The 25,474-nt window shown below is 40.5% G+C and overlaps 1 protein-coding gene across 1 annotated transcript in view; it reads left to right on the top strand.

Moving 5' to 3' along the window:
- Positions 1-10,611: 10,611 nt before the first annotated feature.
- Positions 10,612-25,474, top strand: part of LOC128695348 (exostosin-2) — a gene marked incomplete at its 5' end in the record, with an annotated part of 141,995 nt that continues 127,132 nt past the window's right edge. Inside the window, one exon of the mRNA XM_070080535.1 lies at positions 10,612-10,740. Within this exon, the coding sequence (XP_069936636.1) occupies positions 10,612-10,740 (129 nt within the window). The remainder of the gene's footprint in view (positions 10,741-25,474) is intronic.

Here is a 25,474-nt window from a genome sequence, read left to right as displayed (position 1 = left end):
CTTCTTACTGTTTAGAAGGGGAATCCCCTTCCATTAGGACTTGAGGTAGCAAGTCCTTTTCTGGGGTTACTTCCCTTCTTCTTTTAATGCCACTAGGGCCAGCTTCAGAGTCACTGGACTTCTTTCGCACAAGATATCTGTCCATAGTGGCCTGTACCTCTCGTTCCTTTATCACTTCCCTAAAGTGTTTCACAACATTGTCAGTGTACAGGTTGCCAACACGGCTTGCAATAGCTGTGTGAGGGTGATTTTCATCCATGAAGGTTTGCACTTCAAGCCACTTTGCACAGATTTCCTTTATCTTTGTAGTAGGCAACTTCTTCAATTTCTCTCTCCCCTCCTCTGAACCAGTTTCCCCAGGTCTGGCCTCTTGCTCTTGAAGTTGATCTATCAGCTCATCAGTGGTTAGTTCTTCATTGTCCTCCTCCACCAACTCTTCCACATCCTCCCCACTAACCTCCAACCCCAAGGACTTTCCCAATGCCACAATGGATTCCTCAACTGGCACAGGATTCTCAGGGTTAGCCTCAAACCCTTCAAAATCCCTTTTGTCTACACATTCTGGCCACAGTTTCTTCCAAGCAGAGTTCAAGGTCCTCTTAGTCACTTCCTCCCAAGCCTTACCTATAAGGTTTACACAATTGAGGATATTAAAGTGATCTCTCCAAAACTCTCTTAGAGTCAGTTGAGTTTCTGAGGTCATTACAAAGCACCTTTCAAACAGAGCTTTTGTGTACAGTTTCTTGAAGTTGGAAATAACCTGCTGGTCCATGGGCTGCAGGAGAGGAGTGGTATTAGGAGGCAAAAACTTCACCTTAATGAAGCTCATGTCCCCATAAAGTCGCTCTGCCACGTCTGTAGGATGACCAGGGGCATTGTCTAACACCAGGAGGCACTTAAGTTCTAATTTCTTTTCAGTTAGGTAATCTTTCACATTGGGGGCAAATGCATGGTGTAACCAGTTATAGAAAAATTCCCTAGTGACCCATGCCTTACTGTTTGCCCTCCACAGCACACACAAATTATCCTTGAGGACATTCTTTTGCCTGAACGCTCTGGGAGTTTCAGAGTGATACACTAATAAAGGCTTCACTTTGCAATCACCAGTAGCATTGGCACACATAAGAAGAGTAAGCCTGTCTTTCATAGGCTTATGTCCTGGGAGTGTCTTTTCCTCCTGAGTAATGTAGGTCCTGCTTGGCATTTTCTTCCAGAACAGGCCTGTTTCATCACAATTAAACACTTGTTCAGGTTTCAGTCCTTCAGTTTCTATGTACTCCTTGAATTCCTGCACATATTTTTCAGCCGCTTTGTGGTCCGAACTGGCAGCCTCACCATGCCTTATCACACTATGGATGCCACTACGCTTCTTAAATCTCTCAAACCAACCTTTGCTGGCCTTAAATTCACTCACATCATCACTAGTTGCAGGCACTTTTTTAATTAAATCGTCATGCAACTTCCTAGCCTTTTCACATATGATCGCTTGAGAGACGCTATCTCCTGCTAGCTGTTTTTCATTTATCCACACCAATAAGAATCTCTCAACATCTTCCATCACTTGCGATCTTTGTTTCGAAAACACAGTTAAACCTTTGGCAAGAACAGCTTCCTTGATTGTCTTTTTGGTGCCCACAATAGTAGCGATGGTTGATTGGGGTTTCTTGTACAACTTGACTAGGTCGGCGATACGCACTCCACTTTCATACTTATCAATGATCTCTTTCTTCATTTCAATGGAAATTCTTACCCTTATTGGTGTACGGTTGGCACTAGAAGCTTTCTTGGGGCCCATGGTCACTTATTTTCCAGAAACAGCACCGAAAACACTGTAATAATACGAAATATTCCGAGTGTATGCTTGGATGTTAGCGCGGAGGCTGGCTGGTAAACAATGGCATGGGCGGCACATGTGAGGCTGGCTGAGGGCGCACATTGGACGCGTCTCGGACGAAAATCGGTGAGCGGGTTTTTAATCGGTATGCGCGGCAAAAATTTTGCGATTAAAGTAAGCGGTATGCGAAATAATCGCTATGTGATGCCATCGTTATGCGGGGGTCCACTGTATTCAGTATTTATTTAGTTGCGGGTGAGTAAGTGATTTTTGAGAAGAGACTTGAATTTATAAACAGACAATGTTTCTTTTATATTCACAGGTAATGAATTCCAGAATTTAGGGCCTTTTATGTGCATTGAGTTTTTGCATAGCATGCGATGGACACGAGGAACATCAAAGATTGATCTGTGTCTTGCGTTATGGTCATGTGTTCTGTTGAGGTTGGTAAGATGTTTGAGGGGAGGGTTTATGTCAGAGTTAAGTGTTCTATGTATGTAGTAGGTGCAGTAATAAGTATTGTGGAAAATACTGTATATATTTTCCAAAAATTCAGTATTTATATGTAAATAGATGGCCATACTGTATTTAATAATATTTATGTCACAGAAAACGGAAAGCCTGCGTCTGCGCAGACGAGACTCGCCATCTTGGTTTTGAATTTTGTACAAACGTTGGTGTAATGGGAAGAATTTTTCGTGCTCTAAGAGGTTAAAATTGTGTTGACACCTCTCAAATGGGAGGCGAAATTGGTGGATGTGCATTCCTGCATAACTTGAGATATCAGACGACTGGACAAGACAGCTCTAGGAACCTCAGATAAGCTCTCTAGATTTGTGTGTAATTCTGGCCAGCATTATTTTCATAGATTTAGTTAGAGTGAGGTTTTCTGAGCATGATACACATTAATCTCCAGTCAAATTGGTGAGTGATATTAAGATATATTTTCCTTCTGTTATGTAATTGTGTATATATATAACCATTTATTATTTTTAATATACAGTCCACAAATTTATATATTTACCAGTATTCCTGGTGTATGTATATTTCATTTAATTAATAGGTCCAGAGCAACTTGTGGTTATGACAGTGGTAGGTATCGAAGGGGGACATATTTTGCGACCTAGGTGTCCCAAATTCCTACTTGTCTGTGTAACATTGATAAATAATAATTATCTTTGTTATCATTTACTGTTATGTACATAATTAGTTACATTCAGATAAATGCAATTTTCCACAAGTATGGATGTTTTGTATTGTGAGTAGGTTTAGAGTTTTGAATATTGGTGGAGTGTGCTGTCTGTAGTGGGAATTTGTTATCATTCTGACTGCAGCCTTTTGTTGGGTGATTAGTGGTCTGAGATGGTTTATTGTTGTTGAGCCCCATGCACAAATTCCATAGGTGAGATAGGGGTAAATAAGTGAGTGATATAGTGCCAGGAGGGCTGACTGTGGAACATAGTACCGTATCTTCGATAGTATGCCTACGGTCTTGGAAATTTTTTTGGAAATTTGTTGTATATGTGTTTGAAATTTGAGTCTATTATCAAGGCGGATTCCTAGGAATTTTCCCTCTTTGAGTTTTGTGATAGGTGATCTATTTATCATTATGTTAAGAGACACATCTGCAGCTCTATTACCAAACTGAATGTAGTAGGTTTTGTCAATGTTTAGAGTAAGTTTGTTGGTCCTCATCCAGGTTGATATTTTCTGTAATTCGGTATTTACAGTATTGGCTAGCATGACTGGGCTCGGGTGAGAGTAGACGTATGTAGTGTCATCTGCAAATAGTGTGTGTTTGAGTAGTTGCGATGCATTTGGTAGGTCATTTATGTATATGAGAAAGAGAAGAGGGCCTAGGACACTTCCCTGTGGGACACCAACTGTAATTGGCTGTGCGGAAGAGTTTGCCCCATTTGTGTACACATATTGGCTTCTGTTGCTGAGGTATGACTTTAGGTAGTTGAGGGAGTGCCCTCTTATACCATAGTGCGACAATTTTATGTGGAGCAAGTCATGGTCAGCTGTATCGAAAGCTTTACGTAAGTCAATGAAGATCCACAGTGGGACTTCTTTTTTCTCTATTGCTCTATAAATATGTTCTAGCATGTGGATAATAGCATCATTAGTATATTTATTAGGCCTGAACCCAAATTGACAGGGGTTGAGTATGTTGTGGGAGACGAGGTAGGAATAGATACGCTTATGGATTAATTTTTCAAAGATTTTAGAGAGAGGGTGTAAGTTGGATATTGGCCTATAGTTATTCAAGTCTGTGTGGTCTCGTCCTTTATGGATCGGGGTGACCCTTGCTATTTTGAGAACTGTAGGAAAGGTAGAGGATTCAATGGATTTGTTAAAAGAGTGTTGCAATGATTGGTGATAGCACCTGTGACACTTTTTTGTATATAATGGGTGGTAACGTATTTAAATCTCCTGTCTTGTTTTTTAGTTTGTTGATAATATGGGAGACTTCAGTTGGGTTAGTCGGAGCTAGGAACAGTGTGTTCGGGTAGTTGCCAATGAGGTAGTCATTGGGTGGGGTATCTGAGCTTGGGATTTTATTGGCAAGGTTTTTTCCTATAGTGGAGAAGAAATCATTGAGTCTGTTTGCTGTTTCAATAGGTGGGAATTGGGGCTCATCTGATTTTGTTAATTCAATTTTGCTATTTCGTGTTATCTTTTTTGTTCCTAGTATTTCTGATAGGGTTTTCCAGGTCTTTTTTATGTCACCTTGTAAGTTGGATAATCTGTTCTCATAATACAATTTTTTAGCCCTTCTTATTAGGCTGGTTAGGATTGACGAGTAACGTTTTGTTTTGTCTCTGGTTATGTGGCCCATTCTGTACTGTTTTTCGTATGGGTGCTTTGTATTTATGGATTTGAGGATACTGGGTGTTAGCCAGGGACTGTTCAGTCTCTTGGTAGTTACTGTTAAGGTAGCGAGTATAACAGTGGTAGTTACTGTTAAGGTAGTATAGTAGTATAACAGTGGTAGTTACTGTTAAGGTACTAGAAGTAGTACAAGGTTGGCCATCACTAATTTGGCAATCAGTAATCCGGTTCCATCAGTAATCCGGCATGAATTTCAGCTAGCATAATTTCAAATTTCCAAGGTTGCCTCACCAACCAGTCACTACTGTTTGGCAATGCCACTTGCTGCACAAGTCATTCCAATTTCTTTTTCTCCATTTATTGTTATAATCTGCTCACTTTTAGCCCTAACCATGGTCCCAACAAATAAAAGAAATGCTTCTCATTGTGTGAAGTACATATACCATAGATTGTCCAAAAAAGACAAGGTGGTTTTGAAGCCACTGTCAGTCTCCATGAGCTTAGCTCACTCAGATAAGCTATGAACAGTAAATTTGGGCCTACATATGAGAGAATAGGTCTGTGTGGTAAGTGTGCACTATATAAAAAAATCCTCCAGCACACAGTGCATAATGAGAAAAAACAGACTGCGGCTTTGATGTAAAACTGTGACTTTGCAGTGTATTTTCGTATGGCTTTTATCATTGTATTCTGTTTTTGGTCTCATTTGATAGAATGGAAGAAACATTAGAGAAATAGATATGATTCTGATTGGTTTCACGATGGAAAGTACCTTGAAATTGAGCTCAAAGTAGCGGAACTGTTTGATTTTTGCCAATGTTCAAGAGTAAACAAATAATGTCACCATCCAATACGTGTACAACTGGCTGGTCTAATATGCAATCACGAACTGGTTTACATTATTTATACAATTATTACAGCAATGCAGTAGTCTGCATAACAGTAAATCTTCTATTTTTTGTGTAAATAAAAATTCAAAACGGAAAGCAAATGTAATATAAGAGGGGCCTGGAGACCTGACTAATAAACAGAGAAAATGTTATTTTAGTGCCAGGAATGTCTGTATTGCTTATTCAGGACCCTATTTTGAAATTGGCATCTCTTGAAATTTGTGTGAAATTGGACAAATTATCCATTTCTGACCACTTTACTGGGTAGTTGAAATAAGTAAATGGGCAGTTTCTTGTACTTAATCTCCTGGCACTGTACCATTCACTCATATACCCTTATCTTACATATGGAATTTGTGCATGGGGATCAACAACATCCAATCACCTAAAACCCCAAATAACCCAGCGAAAAGCAGCAGTAAGAATGATAACAAATTCCCACTCCCGCCAGCATACTCCACCAATTTTCAAAAGTCTGAATCTGCTTACCGTTAAGAACATCCATACTTATTCATGTGCCTACTACATACACAGAACAATACACGCAAATATAAACCCTCCACTCAAACTTCTCCTCACCAACCTAAACAGGACACATGACCACAACACAAGACACAGATCTCTTTTTGATATACCTCATGTCCATATCACACTGTGTAAAAACTCTATGCACATAAAGGGCCCCAAAATATGGAATTCATTGCCAGAAGATATTAAAGTAACCCAGTCTGAAAATCAATTTAAGACTCTTCTCAAAAGCCACTTAATCACCCTAGACTAAATGCTAAATACTACTCAGTATACACTTACTCACCTATGTACTCCCACATCATAACTGAAACAATCACATTGACCCTTTTATCCATTGTTGACAGGAATATAATTGAATCATTGTTTTCACAAAAGCATTTTAGAATATAAATATTTTTTTTTTTTTTCAACAAGTCGGCCGTCTCCCACCGAGGGAGGGTGACCCAAAAAGAAAGAAAATCCCCAAAAAGAAAATACTTTCATCATCATTCAACACTTTCACCACACTCGCACATTATCACTGTTTTTGCAGAGGTGCTCAGAATACAACAGTTTAGAAGCATACACATATAAAGATACACAACATATCCCTCCAAACTGCTAATATCCCAAACCCCTCCTTTAAAGTGCAGGCATTGTACTTCCCATTTCCAGGACTCAAGTCCGACTATATGAAAATAACCGGTTTCCCTGAATCCCTTCACTAAATATTACCCTGCTCACACTCCAACAGATCGTCAGGTCCCAAGTACCATTCGTCTCCATTCACTCCTATCTAACATGCTCATGCACGCTTGCTGGAAGTCCAAGCCCCTTGCCCACAAAACCTCCTTTACCCCCTTTCTCCAACCCTTTCGAGGACGACCCCTACCCCGCCTTCCTTCCCCTATAGATTTATATGCTTTCCATGTCATTCTACTTTGATCCATTCTCTCTAAATGACCAAACCACCTCAACAACCCCTCTTCTGCCCTCTGACTAATACTTTTATTAACTCCACACCTTTTCTATATTTCCACACTTCGAATTTTCTGCATAATATTTACACCACACATTGCCCTTAAACAGGACATCTCCACTGCCTCCAACCGTCTCCTCGCTGCTGGATTTACCACCCAAGCTTCACACCCATATAAGAGTGTTTGTACTACTATACTTTCATACATTCCCTTCTTTGCCTCCATAGATAACGTTTTTTGACTCCACATATACCTCAATGCACCACTCACCTTTTTTCCCTCATCAATTCTATGATTAACCTCATCCTTCATAAATCCATCCGCCGACACGTCAACTCCCAAGTATCTGAAAACATTCACTTCTTCCATACTCCTCCTCCCCAATTTGATATCCAATTTTTCTTTATCTAAATCATTTGACACCCTCATCACCTTATTCTTTTCTATGTTCACTTTCAACTTTCTACCTTTACACACATTCCCAAACTCATCCACTAACCTTTGCAATTTTTCTTTAGAATCTCCCATAAGCACAGTATCATCAGCAAAAAGTAACTGTGTCAATTCCCATTTTGAATTTGATTCCCCAAAATTTAATCGCACCCCTCTCCCGAACACCCTAGCATTTACTTCCTTTACAACCCCATCTATAAATATATTAAACAACCATGGTGACATTACACATCCCTGTCTAAGACCTACTTTTACTGGGAAGTAGTCTCCCTCTCTTCTACACACCCTAACCTGAGCCTCACTATCCTCATAAAAACTCTTTACAGCATTTAATAACTTACCACCTATTCCATATACTTGCAACATCTGCCACATTGCTCCTCTATCCACTCTATCATATGCCTTTTCTAAATCCATAAATGCAATGAAAACTTCCCTACCTTTATCTAAATACTGTTCACATATATGCTTCAATGTAAACACTTGATCTACACATCCCCTACCCACTCTGAAACCTCCTTGCTCATCCGCAATCCTACATTCTGTCTTACCTCTAATTCTTTCAATTATAACCCTACGCTACACTTTTCCTGGTATACTCAGTAAACTTATTCCTCTATAATTTTTACAGTCTCTTTTGTCCCCTTTCCCTTTATATAAAGGGACTACACATGCTCTCCTCCAATCCCTAGGTACCTTCCCCTCTTTCATACATTTATTAAACAAAAGTACCAACCACTCCAACACTATATCCCCCCCTGCTTTTAACATTTCTGTCATGATCCCATCAGTTCCAGCTGCTTTACCCCCTTTCATTTTACGTAATGCCTCACGTACCTCCCCCACACTTACATTCTGCTCTTCTTCACTCCTAAAAGATGGTATACCTCCCTGACCAGTGCATGAAATTACTGCCTCTGTTTCTTCCTTAACATTTAAAAGTTCCTCAAAATATTCTCGCCATCTACCTAATACCTCCATCTCCCCATCTACTAACTCCCCTACTCTGTTTTTAACTGACAAATCCATACTATCCCTAGGCTTTCTTAACTTGTTTAACTCCAAAATTTTTTCTTATTTTCATTAAAATTTCTTGACAGTGCCTCTCCCACTCTATCATCTGCTCTCCTTTTGCACTCTCTCACCACTCTCTTTACCTTTCTTTTACTCTCCATATACTCTGCTCTTCTTATAACACTTCTGCTTTGTAAAAACCTCTCATAAGCTACCTTTTTCTCTTTTATCACACCCTTTACTTCATCATTCCACCAATCACTCCTCTTTCCTCCTGCCCCCACCCTCCTATAACCACAAACTTCTGCCCCACATTCTAATACTGCATTTTTAAAACTATTCCAACCCTCTTCAACCCCCCCACTACTCATCTTTGCACTAGCCCACCTTTCTGCCAATAGTCGCTTATATCTCACCCGAACTTCCTCCTCCCTTAGTTTATACACTTTCACCTCCCTCTTACTTGTTGTTGCCACCTTCCTCTTTTCCCATCTACCTCCTACTCTAACTGTAGCTACAACTAAATAATGATCCGATATATCAGTTGCCCCTCTATAAACATGTACATCCTGGAGCCTACCCATCAACCTTTTATCCACCAATACATAATCTAATAAAGTACTTTCATTACGTGCTACATCATACCTTGTATATTTATTTATCCTCTTTTTCATAAAATATGTATTACTTATTACCAAATCTCTTTCTACACATAGCTCAATTAAAGGCTCCCCATTTACATTTACCCCTGGCACCCCAAATTTACCTACTACTCCCTCCATAACATTTTTACCCACTTTAGCATTGAAATCCCCAACCACCATTACTCTCACACTTGATTCAAAACTCCCCATGCATTCACTCAACATTTCCCAAAATCTCTCTCTCTCCTCTACACTTCTCTCTTCTCCATGTGCATACACGCTTATTATAACCCACTTTTCACATCCAATCTTTATTTTACTCCACATAATCCTTGAATTAATGCATTTATAGTCCCTCTTTTCCTGCCATAGCTTATCCTTCAACATTATTGCTACTCGTTCTTTAGCTCTAACTCTATTTGAAACCCCTGACCTAATCCCATTTATTCCTCTCCACTGAAACTCTCCCACCCCCTTCAGCTCTGTTTCACTTAAAGCCAGAACATCCAGCTTCTTCTCATTCATAACATCCACAAATTATGATTCATTTATAATTAATATTCTACTGTACAACTATGAAATAATTACTATCCTACTGTACAACTGTGATATACACCTTAGTATTAAGTAGACTGTAAGCCAGTAATGTTAAGTTGGCCCATAATGCCAAGGCATAATAGAGGCTCTCTTTGCATTGCAACCCACTATTGTAAATACAAAATCTCAATGTACTGTTTGCAAAGACAAAATAAATAAATAAATAAATAAATAAATAAACAGAAGGAATACTAGTGAAATAGCTGAGTTTTTTAGACTGGAACAGTGGATTGGGTCAAAAACAGGGTGCAAAGTGGGTGAAATTGCCACTGCATAAATATTGCCATTGGCTTAAGTGTATTCTAACCTAACCACTCTGTAATCCAGCAAAATTACTAATCTGCCATGCTACAGGTCCCACTGATGCTGGATTACTGATGGTCAACTTGTAGTAGTAGTAGTAGTAGTAGTAGTAGTAGTAGTAGTAGTAGTAGTAGTAGTAGTAGTGGTAGTAGTAGTAGTGGTAGTAGTAGTAGTGGTAGTAGTAGTAGTGGTAGTAGTAGTAGTGGTAGTAGTAGTAGTAGTAGTGGTAGTAGTAGTAGTAGTAGTGATAGTAGTAGTGATAGTAGTAGTGGTAGTAGTAGTGGTAGTAATAGTAGTGGTAGTAGTAGTAGTAGTGGTGGTGGTAGTAGTAATAGCAGTGGTGGTAGTAGTAGTGGTGGTGGTGTGAGTGAGTATGAGTGAGTATAACACTAAAATGCAACAGTCACTTTATTGTTTGTCATAAAGTTGACTTTGATTCATTAAAATTATTATACTGTTTGAAGTGTATGTTGCTTTAAATAAATTTTTGTATAAGAAGATTGCAGTTAGATTGCTTTCTGTAACATGTACAAGAACCATGACAACTTCCTTCTGTTAATGCTACTGTGTATTCTTTGCAGAATTCCTTTGACAGTTTATTCCACCGGAAGCACCGCAACTTCTTCATCTCGGTGTTAATTGTCCTTGTGGTTGCTATCACACTTCTAGCATGCATACAGGTGAGATACTTATGGTTAATTACATATTCAGTTAGTCATTAATTATGTGACTCTAACTGGGAAAGGTGTGCCAGATTTACAGAAACAGTGAATAATGCATCATTAGAGCCCTAAACGCTATATACAGCCTCTCCTCACTTACTGACGTACTCGTTTATTGACAACTCGGAGTTATGACAGGCTCTCCCACGAGTTAGTATTGTATGCCATACAAGAACTTGGGTCATGGAAATGGGCAGTGCAGCATCTCAGTGTCAAGCATCTCAGTCTCCTTCCTACAGCCACTCAGTACACTAGCTTTCACAGTCTCCAAGAAAACATATTTGTACAAATTTGTACTTTATTGTGCACTCCGTAGTACAAAATAAAGTTAGAAGTGCAGCAGCACTTGGAAGAGGGAAATCAAGGGGAAACTTGAAGAAGTACAAAAGAAGTTCATTGTAAAAGGGTTAGTGATGCATCTCAGCATCAAGCAATCTCCAAGACTAACATGTTTCTTCTATAAATCTGTACTTTATTGTGCATCCTATAGTACAAGAAAGAAGTGCAGCAGCTTTTGAAAGAAGGAAAACAAGAAGAAAAATGGAAGTACAAAAGAAGTTCATAGTACAGGGGTTAGCTGGTGTGTTTGTCTGTGTGTTTACATTCTCTGTGTCTCTCGTGGCAGCTTAAGAAATGATTAAACTCAGTGAACAAGGTATGTCGATGGTAATGATAATCATAATAATAATCATCATAATGAAAAAATGAAAAACGAAAATGCTTATTTCCTTGCCAAGCTTACAATGTGTGGTTTTCATACTATAATACTGTGGAACCTTGTGAGTGCTTCCACATGCGAGCTTTTCCAAATATGAGCAGTTGATGGGTCAGTTTTTTGCTTCCACACGTGAGCGAAATTTCCATAAGTGAATAGACCTCAACGGAAGTTCCTTGACGCTGGTGAGGGGCTCTTGCTCTTGATCTAGGGAATTGGATCTCATTTATTTGTTGGACTATCTTATTGAAACTTGGACATTGTATGTTGGAAAGATGCTTCTTAACCCTTTGAGGGTTTCAGCACTACTAGTACGGCTTTCGACCCAGGGTTTTTGACATACTAGTACGCCTAAATTCTAGCTCCCTCAAATCTAGTGGGAGAAAGCTGGTAGGCCTAGCAAAATTGCTAAATTCTGACCACTGTACTGGATAGTTAAAATTGGTAAATGGGAGGTTTCTTGCACTCATTCGATAGAAAAAATGGAGTTCTAGCGAAATATTCATGTTTTTTGTCGACTAGTACAGTGGAATTGGCCAAAAATGGGGCTCAAAGTGGGCAAAATCGCTGATGTGTAAACATCGCCGAGACCGCTAACTTCGCGAGAGCATAATTCCGTAAGTTTTCCATCAAATTTCATACTTTTGGTGTCATTATGATCGAGGAAAGATTCTCTCTCTTTTCATAAGAAATTTTTTTTTTTAATTTGACCGACCCTGAGAATGAGTCTTGGAGAGGGCCTGTCGACCCTCAAAGGGTTAACATACACCAAAAATGAAAGAAATCGGAGCATAAATAAAGGAGTTCATTTCTCAGCAATTAGCCACCCCTTAGCAGTATTTTCATATGGTTTTCATGGTTATATTTTCGTTTTTTGGTCTCATTTGATAGAATGGAAGATTTTTTTATTTTATTAGCACACTAGAAAGATTTTTTTATTTTATTAGCACACTAGAAAAATGACAGGATGGATAATGAGAACCTTCAAAACTAGGGAGGCCAAGCCCATGATGACACTCTTCAGGTCACTTGTTCTATCTAGGCTGGAATATTGCTGCACACTAACAGCACCTTTCAAGGCAGGTGAAATTGCCGACCTAGAAAATGTACAGAGAACTTTCACGGCGCGCATAACGGAGATAAAACACCTCAATTACTGGGAGCGCTTGAGGTTCCTAAACCTGTATTCCCTGGAACGCAGGAGGGAGAGATACATGATTATATACACCTGGAAAATCCTAGAGGGACTAGTACCGAACTTGCACACGAAAATCACTCACTACGAAAGCAAAAGACTCGGCAGACGATGCACCATCCCCCCAGTGAAAAGCAGGGGTGTCACTAGCACGTTAAGAGACCATACAATAAGTGTCAGGGGCCCGAGACTGTTCAACTGCCTCCCAGCACACATAAGGGGGATTACCAACAGACCCCTGGCAGTCTTCAAGCTGGCACTGGACAAGCACCTAAAGTCAGTTCCTGATCAGCCGGGCTGTGGCTCATACGTTGGTTTGCGTGCAGCCAGCAGCAACAGCCTGGTTGATCAGGCTCTGATCCACCAGGAGGCCTGGTCACAGACCGGGCCGCGGGGGCGTTGACCCCCGGAACTCTCTCCAGGTAAACTCCAGGTAAACTGGCCGATTCCCACCAAGGCTGGGTGGCCCGAAAAAGAAAAACTTTCACCATCATTCTCTCCATCACTGTCTTCCTAGAAGGGTGCTTTACAGTTTTTAAACTGTAAAGCACCCCTCCTTCAGAGTGCAGGCACTGTACTTCCCATCTCCAGGACTCAAGTCCGGCCTGCCGGTTTCCCTGAATCCCTTCATAAATGTTACTTTGCTCACACTCCAACAGCACGTCAAGTATTAAAAACCATTTGTCTCCATTCACTCCTATCAAACACGCTCACGCATGCCCGCTGGAAGTCCAAGCCCCTCGCACACAAAACTTCCTTTACCAACCTCCCTCCAAGTTTTCCTAGGCCGACCCCTACCCTGCCTTCCTTCCACTAGAGACTGATACACTCTTGAAGTCATTCTGTTTCGCTCCATTCTCTCTACATGTCCGAACCACCTCAACAACCCTTCCTCAGCCCCCTGGACAACAGTTTTGGCAATCCCGCACCTCCTAGCTTCCAAACTACGAATTCTCTGCATTATATTCATGCCACACATTACCCTCTTTATATTGCCCACTGCCTCCAGCCTTCTCCTCACTGCAACATTCATCACCCATGCTTCACAACCATATAAGAGCATTGGTAAAACTATACTCAAATACATTCCCCTCTTTGCTTCCAAGGACAAAGTTCTTTGTCTCCACAGACTCCTAAGTGCACCGCTCACCCTTTTCCCCTCATCAATTCTATGATTCGCCTCATCTTTCGTAGATCCATCCGTTGACACGTCCACTCCCAAATATCTGAATACATTCACCTCCTCCATACTCTCTCCCTCCAATCTGATATCCAATCTTTCATCACCTAATCTTTTTGTTATCCTCATAACCTTACTCTTTCCTGTATTCACTTTTAATTTTCTTCTTTTACATACCCTACCAAATTCATCCACCAACCTCTGCAACTTCTCATCAGATTCTCCCAAGAGCACGGTGTCATCAGCAAAGAGCAACTGTGACAACTCCCACTTTATGTGTGATTCTTTATCTTTTAACTCCACGCCTCTTCCCAAGACCCTCGCATTTACTTCTCTTACAACACCATCTAGAATGGAAGATATATTACAGAATAGATATGATTTTGATTGCTTTCATGACAAAAAGTACCTTGAAATTGTGCTCAAAGTATGAGAAATGTTTGATTCTTTGGCTATGTTCAAGAATAAACTGATGACATCACTGTCCATTCCAACATGCAGTCGTGAATGGGTTGACATTATTTATACAATTATTGCAATAAGGCGGTAGTCTGCATAACAGTAAATCTTCTATTTTTTGTGTGAATATTTATTATTATCACACTGGCCGATTCCCACCAAGGCAGGGTGGCCCGAAAAAGAAAAACTTTCACCATCATTCACTCCATCACTGTCTTGCCAGAAGGGTGCTTTACACTACAGTTTTTAAACTGCAACATTAACACCCCTCCTTCAGAGTGCAGGCACTGTACTTCCCATCTCCAGGACTCAAGTCCGGCCTGCCGGTTTCCCTGAATCCCTTCATAAATGTTACTTTGCTCACACTCCAACAGCACGTCAAGTATTAAAAACCATTTGTCTCCATTCACTCCTATCAAACACGCTCACGCATGCCTGCTGGAAGTCCAAGCCCCTCGCACACAAAACCTCCTTTACCCCCTCCCTCCAACCCTTCCTAGGCCGACCCCTACCCCGCCTTCCTTCCACTACAGACTGATACACTCTTGAAGTCATTCTGTTTCGCTCCATTCTCTCTACATGTCCGAACCACCTCAACAACCCTTCCTCAGCCCTCTGGACAACAGTTTTGGTAATCCCGCACCTCCTCCTAACTTCCAAACTACGAATTCTCTGCATTATATTCACACCACACATTGCCCTCAGACATGACATCTCCACTGCCTCCAGCCTTCTCCTCGCTGCAACATTCATCACCCACGCTTCACACCCATATAAGAGCGTTGGTAAAACTATACTCTCATACATTCCCCTCTTTGCCTCCAAGGACAAAGTTCTTTGTCTCCACAGACTCCTAAGTGCACCACTCACTCTTTTTCCCTCATCAATTCTATGATTCACCTCATCTTTCATAGACCCATCCGCTGACACGTCCACTCCCAAATATCTGAATACGTTCACCTCCTCCATACTCTCTCCCTCCAATCTGATATTCAATCTTTCATCACCTAATCTTTTTGTTATCCTCATAACCTTACTCTTTCCTGTATTCACCTTTAATTTTCTTCTTTTGCACACCCTACCAAATTCATCCACCAATCTCTGCAACTTCTCTTCAGAATCTCCCAAGAGCACAGTGTCATCAGCAAAGAGCAGCTGTGACAACTCCCATTTTGTGTGTGATTCTTTATCTTTTAACTCCACGCCTCTTGCCAAGACCCTCGCATTTACTTCTCTTACAACCCCATCTATAAATATATTAAACAACCACGGTGACATCACACATCCTTGTCTAAGGCCTACCTTTACTGGGAAAAAATTTCCCTCTTTCCTACATACTCTAACTTGAGCCTCACTATCCTCGTAAAAACTCTTCACTGCTTTCAGTAACCTACCTCCTACACCATACACTTGCAACATCTGCCACATTGCCCCCCTATCCACCCTGTCATACGCCTTTTCCAAATCCATAAATGCCACAAAGACCTCTTTAGCCTTATCTAAATACTGTTCACTTATATGTTTCACTGTAAACACCTGGTCCACACACCCCCTACCTTTCCTAAAGCCTCCTTGTTCATCTGCTATCCTATTCTCCGTCTTACTCTTAATTCTTTCAATTATAACTCTACCATACACCTTACCAGGTACACTCAACAGACTTATCCCCCTATAATTTTTGCACTCTCTTTTATCCCCTTTGCCTTTATACAAAGGAACTATGCATGCTCTCTGCCAATCCCTAGGTACCTTACCCTCTTCCATACATTTATTAAATAATTGCACCAACCACTCCAAAACTATATCCCCACCTGCTTTTAACATTTCTATCTTTATCCCATCAATCCCGGCTGCCTTACCCCCTTTCATTTTACCTACTGCCTCACGAACTTCCCCCACACTCACAACTGGCTCTTCCTCACTCCTACAAGATGTTATTCCTCCTTGCCCTATACAAGAAATCACAGCTTCCCTATCTTCATCAACATTTAACAATTCCTCAAAATATTCCCTCCATCTTCCCAATACCTCTAACTCTCCATTTAATAACTCTCCTCTCCTATTTTTAACTGACAAATCCATTTGTTCTCTAGGCTTTCTTAACTTGTTAATCTCACTCCAAAACTTTTTCTTATTTTCAACAAAATTTGTTGATAACATCTCACCCACTCTCTCATTTGCTCTCTTTTTACATTGCTTCACCACTCTCTTAACTTCTCTCTTTTTCTCCATATACTCTTCCCTCCTTGCATCACTTCTACTTTGTAAAAACTTCTCATATGCTAACTTTTTCTCCCTTACTACTCTCTTTACATCATCATTCCACCAATCGCTCCTCTTCCCTCCTGCACCCACTTTCCTGTAACCACAAACTTCTGCTGAACACTCTAACACTACATTTTTAAACCTAGCCCATACCTCTTCGACCCCATTGCCTATGCTCTCATTAGCCCATCTATCCTCCAATAGCTGTTTATATCTTACCCTAACTGCCTCCTCTTTTAGTTTATAAACCTTCACCTCTCTCTTCCCTGATGCTTCTATTCTCCTTGTATCCCATCTACCTTTTACTCTCAGTGTAGCTACAACTAGAAAGTGATCTGATATATCTGTGGCCCCTCTATAAACATGTACATCCTGAAGTCTACTCAACAGTCTTTTATCTACCAATACATAATCCAACAAACTACTGTCATTTCGCCCTACATCATATCGTGTATACTTATTTATCCTCTTTTTCTTAAAATATGTATTACCTATAACTAAACCCCTTTCTATACAAAGTTCAATCAAAGGGCTCCCATTATCATTTACACCTGGCACCCCAAACTTACCTACCACACCCTCTCTAAAGGTTTCTCCTACTTTAGCATTCAGGTCCCCTACCACAATTACTCTCTCATTTGGTTCAAAGGCTCCTATACATTCACTTAACATCTCCCAAAATCTCTCTCTCTCCTCTGCATTTCTCTCTTCTCCAGGTGCATACACGCTTATTATGACCCACTTCTCGCATCCAACCTTTACTTTAATCCACATAATTCTTGAATTTACACATTCATATTCTCTTTTCTCCTTCCATAACTGATCATTTAACATTACTGCTACCCCTTCCTTTGCTCTAACTCTCTCAGATACTCCAGATTTAATCCCATTTATTTCCCCCCACTGAAACTCTCCTACCCCCTTCAGCTTTGTTTCGCTTAGGGCCAGGACATCCAACTTCTTTTCATTCATAACATCAGCAATCATCTGTTTCTTGTCATCCGCACTACATCCACGCACATTTAAGCAACCCAGTTTTATAAAGTTTTTCTTCTTCTCTTTTTTAGTAAATGTATACAGGAGAATAATAATTGCAAATTATTTATATTGTAATAATAATAATAATAATAATAATAGTAATAATAATACATATAATAATAATAGTATAATAATAAAATATAATAATATAATACTTATAATAATAATACATATATAATAATAATGTACTATGTAATAGTAATTATAATAATAGATGGCTTCAGAAGGCCATCACTAGATGGCAGTGTTTACCACAACAGAGAGGGAGTGGTTGTGGCTGAGTTCACCTGTTACATAATGATATACACCTACCATCTGACTTACAACCAAGCTTGGTTCCGACCAACCGGTCGTAAGTCAAAATGGATGTAAGTCAAACCTTTGAAAATTGCCGACATACTGGGTAGGGCATAATGTCAAACTTTTCCTATATAAACTACCTACATAGTACTGTAATGTAATGTACAATTATTATTTCATTTTTTTACCATAATTTACTTCTCTTGTTATATTTTAATTATTTATGTACTGTATATAATGTATACATGGTAGTGAACTGTATTGTAAATTTTACATCGCATACAGTATCATATGTTACTGTTATCTTTATGTATTGTTGACACAGTGGAATGGGAGAATACCACTGGTAGTGTCATCCTGCTAGAATGTTGTATAACCTATACCCTAAGTAAAGAGAAACAACTCTGGAACATGTGTAATACATAGCTAGCTGGCTGGCCAGGTGGGTGGGTGGCTGGCTGGGTGGGTGGGTGGCTGGCTGGGTGGGTGGGTGGGTGTCTGGCTGGGTGGGTGGGTGGGTGGCTGGGTGGGTGGGTGGCCGGGTGAGTGTGTGGCTGGGCGGGTGGTTGGCTGACTGAATGTGGCTGTCTCCCTCTCTGTATCTCTCTCTCTCTCTCTCTCACAGGTACATGTAAGTAAAGTTATCATACATAGTATAAATTACCTAGAATAACCTAAAAAAATCCAGACAAAGTGCTATACAGTGGACCCTCGCCTAACGATGGCATCGCATAACGTTAAATCCGCCTAGCGATACATTTTAACGTAAAAATTTTGCCTCGCCTAGCGCTAAAAAACTCGCTTAACGCGGTTCGTCCGAAACGCGTCCACGTGTGACCTGAGCCAGCCTCACTTGTTCCGTGGGTGGCAGTGTTTACAAGCCAGCCTCCTCGGTCACATCCAAGCATACAATCGGAACATTTCGTATTATCACAGCGTTTTTAGTGATTTCACCTGCAAAATAAGTGACCATGGGCCCCAAGAAAGCTTCTAGTGCCAACCCTACAGGAATAAGGGTGAGAATTACTATGGATATGAAGAAAGAGATCATTGCTAAGTATGAAAGTGGAGTGCATGTCTCCGAGCTGGCCAGGTTGTATAGTAAACCCCAATCATCCATCGCTACTATTGTGGCCAAGAAAACGGCAATCAAGGAAGCTGTTCTTGCCAAAGGTGCAACTTTGTTTTTGAAACAGAGATCGCAACTGATAGAAGAAGTTGAGAGACTGTTATTGGTGTGGATAAACGGAAAACAGATAGCCGGAGATAGCATCTCTCAAGCGATCATATGTGAAAAGGCTATGAAGTTGCATGAGGATTTAATTAGAAAAATGCCAGCAACTAGTGGTGATGTGAGTGAATTTAAGGCCAGCAAAGGTTGGTTTGAGAGATTTAAGAATCGTAGTGGCATACATAGCGTGATAAGGCATGGTGAGGCTGCCAGTTCAGACCACAAAGCAGCTGAAAAATATGTGCATGAATTCAAGGAGTACATAGACATTGAAGGACTGAAACCTGAACAAGTGTTTAATTGTGATGAAACAGGCCTGTTTTGGAAAAAAATGCCAAGCAGGACCTACATTACTGAGGAGGAAAAGACACTCCCAGGACATAAGCCTATGAAAGACAGGCTTACTCTGTTGATGTGTGCCAATGCTAGTTGTGATTGCAAAATGAAGCCTTTATTGGTGTATCACTCTGAAACTCCCACAGCTTTCAGGCAAAAGATTATCCTCAAGGCTAATTTGTGTGCTATGGAGGGCAAACAGTAAGGCATGGGTCACTAGGGACTTTTTCTATGACTGGTTACACCATTCATTTGCCCCCACTGTGGAAAATTACCGAATTGAAAATAAATTTGACCTTAAGTGCCTCCTGGTATTAGACAATGCTCCTGGTCATCCTTCAGATGTGGCAGAGCGACTTTCTGCAGACATGAGCTTCATTAACATCAAGTTTTTGCCTCCTAATACCACTCCTCTCCTGCAGCCCATGGACCAGCAGGTCATTGCAAACTTCAATAAACTGTACACAAAAGCTCTGTTTGAAAGGTGCTTTGTAGTGACCTCAGAAACTCAATTGACTCTAAGAGAGTTTTGGAGAGATCACTTTAATATCCTCAATTGTGTAAACCTTATAGGTAAGGCTTGGGAGGGAGTGACTAAGAGGACCTTGAACTCTGCTTGGAAGAAACTGTGGCCAGAATGTGTAGACAAAAGGGATTTTGAAGGATTTGAGGCTAACCCTGAGAAGCGTATGCCAGTTGAGGAATCAATTGTGGCATTGGGGATGTCCTTGGGGTTGGGGGTTAGTGGGGAGGATGTGGAAGAGTTGGTGGAGGAGGACAATGAAGAACTAACCACTGATGAGCTGCTAGATCATCTTCAACAGCAAGAGGCCACACCTGAGGAAACTGCTTCAGAGGAGGGGAGAGAGAAATTGAAGAAGTTGCCTACTTCAAAGATTAAGGAAATATGTGCAAAGTGGCTTGAAGCACAAACCTTTATGGATGAAAATCACCCTCACAGAGCTATTGCAAGCCGTTCTGGTGACTATTTCACTGACAATGTTGTGAAACACTTTAGGAAAGCCATAAAGGAACGAGAGGTACAGGCCTCTATTGACAGATATGTTGTGTGACAGAAGTTCAGTGGCTCTCAAGCTAGTCCTAGTGGCATTAAAAGAAGAATGAAAGTAACCCCGGAAAGGACTTGCTACCTCAAGTCGTAATGGAAGGGGATTCCCCTTCTAAACACTAAGACCATCCACACTCTCCCCTCCTCCCATCCCATCAGTCATCACCAGATCTTCAATAAAGGTAAGTGTCATGTAACTGTGCATGTCTTCTTCAGTTTGTGTGTATTAAAATTAATATTTCATGTGGTAAAAAAAAAAATTTTCATACTTTTGGGTGTCTTGCACGGATTGATTTGATTTCCATTATTTCTTATGGGGAAAATTAATTCGCTTAACGATAATTTCGCCTAACGTTGAGCTCTCAGGAACGGATTAATAGCATTAGGCGAGGGTCCACTGTACAAGAGAGGAATGCAGAGGAGAGAGAGAGATTTTGGGAGATGTTAAGTGAATGTATAGGAGCCTTTGAACCAAGTGAGAGAGTAATTGTGGTAGGGGACCTGAATGCTAAAGTAGGAGAAACTTTTAGAGAGGGTGTGGTAGGTAAGTTTGGGGTGCCAGGTGTAAATGATAATGGGAGCCCTTTGATTGAACTTTGTATAGAAAGGGGTTTAGTTATAGGTAATACATATTTTAAGAAAAAGAGGATAAATAAGTATACAAGATATGATGTAGGGCGAAATGACAGTAGTTTGTTGGATTATGTATTGGTAGATAAAAGACTGTTGAGTAGACTTCAGGATGTACATGTTTATAGAAGGGCCACAGATATATCAGATCACTTTCTAGTTGTAGCTACACTGAGAGTAAAAGGTAGATGGGATACAAGGAGAATAGAAGCATCAGGGAAGAGAGAGGTGAAGGTTTATAAACTAAAAGAGGAGGCAGTTAGGGTAAGATATAAACAGCTATTGGAGGATAGATGGGCTAATGAGAGCATAGGCAATGGGATCGAAGAGGTATGGGGTAGGTTTAAAAATGTAGTGTTAGAGTGTTCAGCAGAAGTTTGTGGTTACAGGAAAGTGGGTGCAGGAGGGAAGAGGAGTGATTGGTGGAATGATGATGTGAAGAGAGTAGTAAGGGAGAAAAAGTTAGCATATGAGAAGTTTTTACAAAGTAGAAGTGATGCAAGGAGGGAAGAGTATATGGAGAAAAAGAGAGAGGTTAAGAGAGTGGTGAAGCAATGTAAAAAGAGAGCAAATGAGAGAGTGGGTGAGATGTTATCAACAAATTTTGTTGAAAATAAGAAAAAGTTTTGGAGTGAGATTAACAAGTTAAGAAAGCCTAGAGAACAAATGGATTTGTCAGTTAAAAATAGGAGAGGAGAGTTATTAAATGGAGAGTTAGAGGTATTGGGAAGATGGAGGGAATATTTTGAGGAATTGTTAAATGTTGATGAAGATAGGGAAGCTGTGATTTCGTGTATAGGGCAAGGAGGAACAACATCTTGTAGGAGTGAGGAAGAGCCAGTTGTGAGTGTGGGGGAAGTTCGTGAGGCAGTAGGTAAAATGAAAGGGGGTAAGGCAGCCGGGATTGATGGGATAAAGATAGAAATGTTAAAAGCAGGTGGGGATATAGTTTTGGAGTGGTTGGTGCAATTATTTAATAAATGTATGGAAGAGGGTAAGGTACCTAGGGATTGGCAGAGAGCATGCATAGTTCCTTTGTATAAAGGCAAAGGGGATAAAAGAGAGTGCAAAAATTATAGGGGGATAAGTCTGTTGAGTATACCTGGCAAAGTGTATGGTAGAGTTATTATTGAAAGAATTAAGAGTAAGACGGAGAATAGGATAGCAGATGAACAAGGAGGCTTTAGGAAAGGTAGGGGGTGTGTGGACCAGGTGTTTACAGTGAAACATATAAGTGAACAGTATTTAGATAAGGCTAAAGAGGTCTTTGTGGCATTTATGGATTTGGAAAAGGCGTATGTCAGGGTGGATAGGGGGGCAATGTGGCAGATGTTGCAGGTGTATGGTGTAGGAGGTAGGTTACTGAAAGCAGTGAAGAGTTTTTACGAGGATAGTGAGGCTCAAGTTAGAGTATGTAGGAAAGAGGGAAGTTATTTCCCAGTAAAAGTAGGCCTTAGACAAGGATGTGTGATGTCACCGTGGTTGTTTAATATATTTATAGATGGGGTTGTAAGAGAAGTAAATGCGAGGGTCTTGGTAAGAGACATGGAGTTAAAAGATAAAGAATCACACATAAAGTGGGAGTTGTCACAGTTGCTCTTTGCTGATGACACTGTGCTCTTGGGAGATTCTGAAGAGAAGTTGCAGAGATTGGTGGATGAATTTGGTAGGGTGTGCAAAAGAAGAAAATTGAAAGTGAATACAGGAAAGAGTAAGGTTATGAGGATAACAAAAAGATTAGGTGATGAAAGATTGGATATCAGATTGGAGGGAGAGAGTATGGAGGAGGTGAATGTATTCAGATATTTGGGAGTGGACGTGTCAGCGGATGGGTCTATGAAAGATGAGGTGAATCATAGAATTAATGAGGGGAAAAGGGTGAGTGGTGCACTTAGGAGTCTGTGGAGACAAAGAACTTTGTCCTTGGAGGCAAAGAGGGGAATGTATGAGAGTATAGTTTTACCAACACTCTTATATGGGTGTGAAGCATGGGTGATGAATGTTGCAGCGAGGAGAAGGCTGGAGGCAGTGGAGATGTCATGTCTGAGAGCAATGTGTGGTGTGAATATAATGCAGAGAATTCATAGTTTGGAAGTTAGGAGGAGGTGTGGGATTACCAAAACTGTTGTCCAGAGGGCTGAGGAAGGGTTGTTGAGGTGGTTCGGACATGTGGAGAGAATCGAGCGAAACAGAATAACTTCAAGAGTGTATCAGTCTGTAGTGGAAGGAAGGCGGGGTAGGGGTCAGCCTAGGAAAGGTTGGAGGGAGGGGGTAAAGGAGGTTTTGTGTGCGAGGGGCTTGGACTTCCAGCAGGCATGCGTGAGCGTGTTTGATAGGAGTGAATGGAGACAAATGGTTTTTAATACTTGACATGCTGTTGGAGTGTGAGCAAAGTAACATTTATGAAGGGGTTCAGGGAAACCGGCAGGCCGGACTTGAGTCCTGGAGATGGGAAGTACAGTGCCTGCACTCTGAAGGAGGGGTGTTAATGTTGCAGTTTAAAAACTGTAGTGTAAAGCACCCTTCTGGCAAGGCAGTGATGGAGTGAATGATGGTGAAAGTTTTTCTTTTTCGGGCCACCCTGCCTTGGTGGGAATCGGCCAGTGTGATAATAAAAAAAAAAAAAAATTAATAATTATTATCATTATTACAATAATACATATGTACTACTAATAATATTGTTATTATTATTAAACTATAATATAATAATCGTGTCCACTCATTACTTACCTTAAAATATATGTAGTCTTAATGTACAGTGAGAGGTGAGTAAACAAGATTAAATGAATAAACGAATGAGAGTGTAGAAGGTTGGCGAGTTATGTAAACAAACGTTGTTGTTGTTACCAGCCCCGACACGAACGGTTCCTGTTCACTGTCAAGCCGACCGGAAAAACATCTCATATTTGTTAATTTATATGTTATGTAGCATGTTTATTATATAATTTTGAAAAAAAATCATGGATGGATTAAGCAAAATGTCTATATTAACGTTTTATACACATTTAATGCACCTCAGTGATTATTATTGCTATTATCATTATTAATATGGCATCTTCAAGACCAATTACACTCTTAGTGAGTGGCTCTGAGACAGACAAGCAGACAGAAAGACAGACACACAGGTAGACAGAAAGACACATGTAGACAGAAAGACACAGGTAGACAGAAAGACACACACAGGTAGACATGAAGACAGACACATAAGTAGACAAAGACAGACACACAGGTAGACATAAAGACAGACACACAGGTAGACAGACACAGGTAGACATAAAGACAGACACACAGGTAGACAGAAAGACAGACATACAGGTAGACAGAAAGACAGACACACAGGTAGACAGACAAACAGACACGCAGAGATACAGACACAGATATGCAGGCAGACAGATACAGACAGGTTTATGTGCAACAGTGAAAACAAATAGAGAGTTTGAAAGTAAGAGCCTTTCTTGCCACAATCTCCAGTGCAAGATTCAGACTTCATCTTAAGGGCCATGGTGAAATTTACTGTCCAGTTAGTACAGTTAATACAATATGATGCTGCTGATAGGGCAGGGTTACTCAAACTGATGCTGCCTGCATGACGCATTGCCGCCGCGAGTATTGTCAAATATTGTACAGAGGTGTGCATCAGCCAGCCCAGCCCAGCTGCCAGATGCATGGTCGTAAGTCGAGCAGACGTACGTCAAGCAGGTCGTAAGTCGGATGGTAGGTGTATTTTATTCATTCTAGAGTATATATCAGGTTTCTATGTTATTCATATTGTTTATTATGTCATATTAGATGAATTGTGATAGATAAAAATGCCATATAGATGATATTAGCAAAATTATTCAAGAAGTACAGTGGAACGTCTACTTGCAAGCGTGTCCACGTGCGAGTTTTTCCAAATATGAGCAGTCGATGGGTCGATTTTTTGCTGCCATATGCGAGCAAAATTTCCACAAGCGAGCAGACCTCAAGACAGGTTCCTTGACACTGGTGAGGGGCTCTTGCTCTTGATCCGAAGGTGTATCTCATTTGTTTGTTGGACTATCTTATTGAAACTTGGGCAATGTATGATGGAAAGATGCTTCTTGACGTACACCAAAAATTAAAGAAATCTAAGCATAAATAATAGAGTTCATTCTCAGCAATTACCCACCCCTTAGTGGTAATTTTGAATGGTTTTTATGGCTGTATTCTCGTTTTTTTGGTCTTATTTGATAGAATGGAGATATATTACAGAAATAGATATGATCTTAATTGCTTTCGTGAAGAAAAGTACC

This window comes from Cherax quadricarinatus, unplaced genomic scaffold (genome assembly GCF_038502225.1).
Source record: "Cherax quadricarinatus isolate ZL_2023a unplaced genomic scaffold, ASM3850222v1 Contig570, whole genome shotgun sequence".
NCBI lineage: Eukaryota > Metazoa > Arthropoda > Malacostraca > Decapoda > Parastacidae > Cherax > Cherax quadricarinatus.
Note: the sequence above shows the minus strand (reverse complement) of the source record. Positions and strands in the feature narration are given on the sequence as shown.